General features: G+C 46.9%; 1 protein-coding gene across 1 annotated transcript; it reads left to right on the top strand.

The window, feature by feature from the left end:
• Positions 1-1,794: 1,794 nt before the first annotated feature.
• Positions 1,795-3,392, top strand: LOC144674792 (uncharacterized). The gene is given in 2 exon segments (XM_078535992.1): positions 1,795-2,299; positions 2,302-3,392. Coding segments are annotated over 2 exon segments (1,581 nt in total). The 5' UTR covers positions 1,795-1,809.
• Positions 3,393-3,631: the final 239 nt, after the last annotated feature.

The following is a 3,631-nucleotide window of genomic DNA, read 5'->3' as shown; positions in this document are numbered from 1 at the left end:
TAAACCAGCTTATATTTCACCCCTCTCCTATTTTTACTTCGTTCTGTTGAAGGGTCATGAGGCCTCGAAACGTCAACTTTGTTCTTCTCCGCCGATGTTGCCAGACCTGCTGAGTTTTTCCAGGTATTTCTGTTTTCACTCTGCCCATTCTCTCTTCTTCCTCTTCCACAGCTGCTTCACTTCCTGTAGGGACTGAAAACAAGTGAGGAGATGGTGAGTGAAGGAACAGAATTTATAATAATTGCATCACATAATATCCACACTAATGTTCAGGCAGTCTGACTATCCTGTGGGGAATCAGCTGTGGAAATGCCCCTTATGCTGTGTGAGAAGATCCAGCTGAGAGAGCTGTTTACTCGGTGCTTTGTGCTGAACTGTTTGCCTGGAGCTGTGTGTTGGATATTGAGTGTGTTTATTGGAAGCATTTCCCTTCTGATTTACAGGCTGAGTTTTGTTGATGGGTCATTACTGAATATAAGAAGGTGAGGTGTAATTATCTGGGAGGTGCAGAGACACATTTATTGAAATTGCTTTTAATGCTTTCTTTAAAGAGTTTACCTGAAGGCCTCGGCCTTTCCCAAAAGCCTGGGCTTGGATTTGATAGTTTTGCCCAGTGCTGGGGCTGATAGCTGAATTTGGGATGTGCAGTCTGAGCGAGTGCAGTGTATCTAATTTCCCAGGATAATCAAGAACCCTTCAATCAGCTACACTGAAGCAATATTTTCCTTTGCTTCTTGCACTTCCTGCCCAGTATGCTTTCTTCAAATAATTTAGGAAAACAAGGGGATAGATTTCAAAATCGCCATTGAATTAACATTTCTCCTGACTGTTATTGATATTAAACACATATTCTAAGGGTAAAACTGGTCTTCGCCAACACGACTTGAGCTCTTAGCAATTGATAGCCCGTTTTATACTCCCCCCGACTGTCTTTTCATTGTTCTCACGGTGCCTGGCAAGATGGGGGCTGGGTGGAGGAAAGAAAATAGCCACGTTGTCTGCTCCTGGTCACTATCCAGTGTCTCTGCTGGAAACAGAGAATGTGTGACAGTCAAGTGAGGAAAAAGAATGGACTTGTATCTGATCCTCCCACACAGGGGAACAGCAGATTGGCACTCACTGTGGAACAGTCTCTAACTGAGGAGTCAGCCCCTTCAGCAAAGGAGGAGAGGGAATGGGAGGAAATCATGTTTCCTTTTCCTTTTTACAGAAGGATTGCACCGTACTCCACAAGAGAATACAGAGAGGATAGACACTGCAGATAGATCTTGACCATCATTCACAGAACAACTGCACAATTGTGGAAAGACATCCAGTCCCGTCACAGCATTGCCAAACACAGAAGGTTGGGCAGTGACACTATCATCTGGAAAACGGTTGGGTGAGGGGAGTTTTGACATATCATCAGATCTGAAACTGGTCAGTGGAGTGGAGCCTTCCGTCCGAACCAACCTTTCTGAAGGTTCGGCTGTGGGTGATCAGTCAGGGTGAGACTGGGAAGAAGTGTGAGTGGGTCTAAGTGTGGTGAGAGCTTCAGTCATTCATGGAGCCTCATGAACCACTGACTCATCCCTACAGGTGAGAGACTGTTCAAGTGTGAGCTGCGAGCAGAGGGTTCCGCAGGCTCTCACGATCTGCTGAGACACAAGGTAGAACTGTTGTCACCACTATGAACACAAGGGGATTTATATAGAAGAGAAACCCTTCAAGTGTGAGGGTTGAGATAAAGCTTTTTAGGCGTCTTCGAACATCCTAAGACATGAGAAGAATCACACCGGGGACAAACCCTTCTGGTGTGACGTTTATGAGATGGCTTTTACACAGTTGTCTGTCCTCCTAAGGCACCAGAATATCCACACAGGCGAGAAACCATTTATGTGCGAAGTGTATGACAAATCATTCTCAAGGTCATTGTCCCTTCACGTATATCAACACATTCAGACCAGGAAGAAACCGTTCAGGTGTGAGGTGTGCAACAAATCATTCTTTGAGGCGTTGACCCTCCACAAACATCAACGTATTCACACTGGAGAGAAGCCATTTACGTGTAAGGTGTGTGACAAGTCATTCTCACGGTTAGCGAACCTCCGCATACACCAGCGCAGTCACACAGGGGAGAAACCATTCACGTGCAAGGTGTGTGACAAGTCATTCTCACGGTTAGCGAACCTCCGCATACACCAGCGCAGTCACACAGGGGAGAAACCATTCACGTGCAAGGTGTGTGACAAGTCATTCTCGCAGTCATCGACCCTCCGTGTACACCAACACATTCACACAGGGGAGAAACCATTCCCATGTGGATATGCAACAAGTCATTCCTGAGTTCATCGCAATTCCTCAGGCACCAGAACATACACACTGGGGAGAGACCATTCACGTGTGATGTGTGCAACAAGTCATTCTTGAACTCATCATCCCTCCGTCAGCACCAACGCCTTCACACAGGGGAGAAGCCATTCACATGTGAGTTGTGCGACAAATCATTCTCTCAGTTAGCACACCTCCGCATACACCAACGTAGTCACACAGGGCAGAAACCATTCACATGCAAGGTGTGTGATAAGTCATTCTCGCAGTTAACAAGCCTCCGCCAACACCAACACATTCACACAGGGGAGAAACCATTCACTTGCAAGGTGTGCGACAAGTTGTTCTCCCAGTTAACGAGCCTCCGCATGCACCAACACGTTCACACAGGGGAGAAACCATTCATGTGTGACGTGTGCAGCAAATCATTCTTGAACTCATCGTCCCTCCATCTACACCAACGCATTCACACAGGGGAGAAACCATTCACATGCAAGGTGTGCAACAAATCATTCTCACAGTTAGCGAGCCTCCGGGTACACCAACGCGTTCACACAGGGGAGAAACCATTCACATGCGAGGTGTGCGACAAGTCATTCTCGCAGTCATCAAGCCTCCGCGTACACCAACGCAGTCACACAGAGGAGAAACCATTCACATGCACATTCTGCAACAAGTCATTCTCGAATTCATTGCAATTCCTCACGCACCAACACAAACATACTGGGGAGAAACCATTTACATGCGAGGTGTGCAACAAATCGTTCTTAAGTTCATCAAACCTCCATGCACACCAACGCATTCACACGGGAGAGAAACCATTCACATGCAAGGTGTGCGACAAATCATTCTCACAGTTAGTGAGCCTCCACAACCACCAACGCATTCACGCTGGGGAGAAACCATTCATATGTAAGGTGTGCGACAAATCTTTCACGCAGTTATCGAACCTCCGCACTCACCACTGCGTTCACACAGGGGAGAAACCGTTCATATGCAAGGTATGCAATAAATCATTCTCGCATTTAACGTCCCTCCGCAACCACCAACGCATTCACACAGGAGAAACCATTCACATGTGAGATGTGGGACAAATCATTCTCACAGTTAACGAGCCTCTTGGTCCATTGGAGGATTGACACAGGAGAAAACCTTGAGGTGTGTGACAAGGCTTTCACACAGTCAGCAGATCTGGTCCATCAATGCACTCACACAGGGGAGAAAACCTGTTGGTGTTAATTATTAAGCCTGCACACCACCTGGAACATCAGCAAACCCACATGGGATTCACCTCCTGAGATACCAGAAGATGCACTCAGGG

The sequence above is a fragment of the Cetorhinus maximus genome, unplaced genomic scaffold, assembly GCF_964194155.1.
Source record: "Cetorhinus maximus unplaced genomic scaffold, sCetMax3.hap1.1 HAP1_SCAFFOLD_801, whole genome shotgun sequence".
Taxonomy (NCBI): domain Eukaryota; kingdom Metazoa; phylum Chordata; class Chondrichthyes; order Lamniformes; family Cetorhinidae; genus Cetorhinus; species Cetorhinus maximus.
This window is presented reverse-complemented; position numbering and strand designations above follow the sequence as displayed.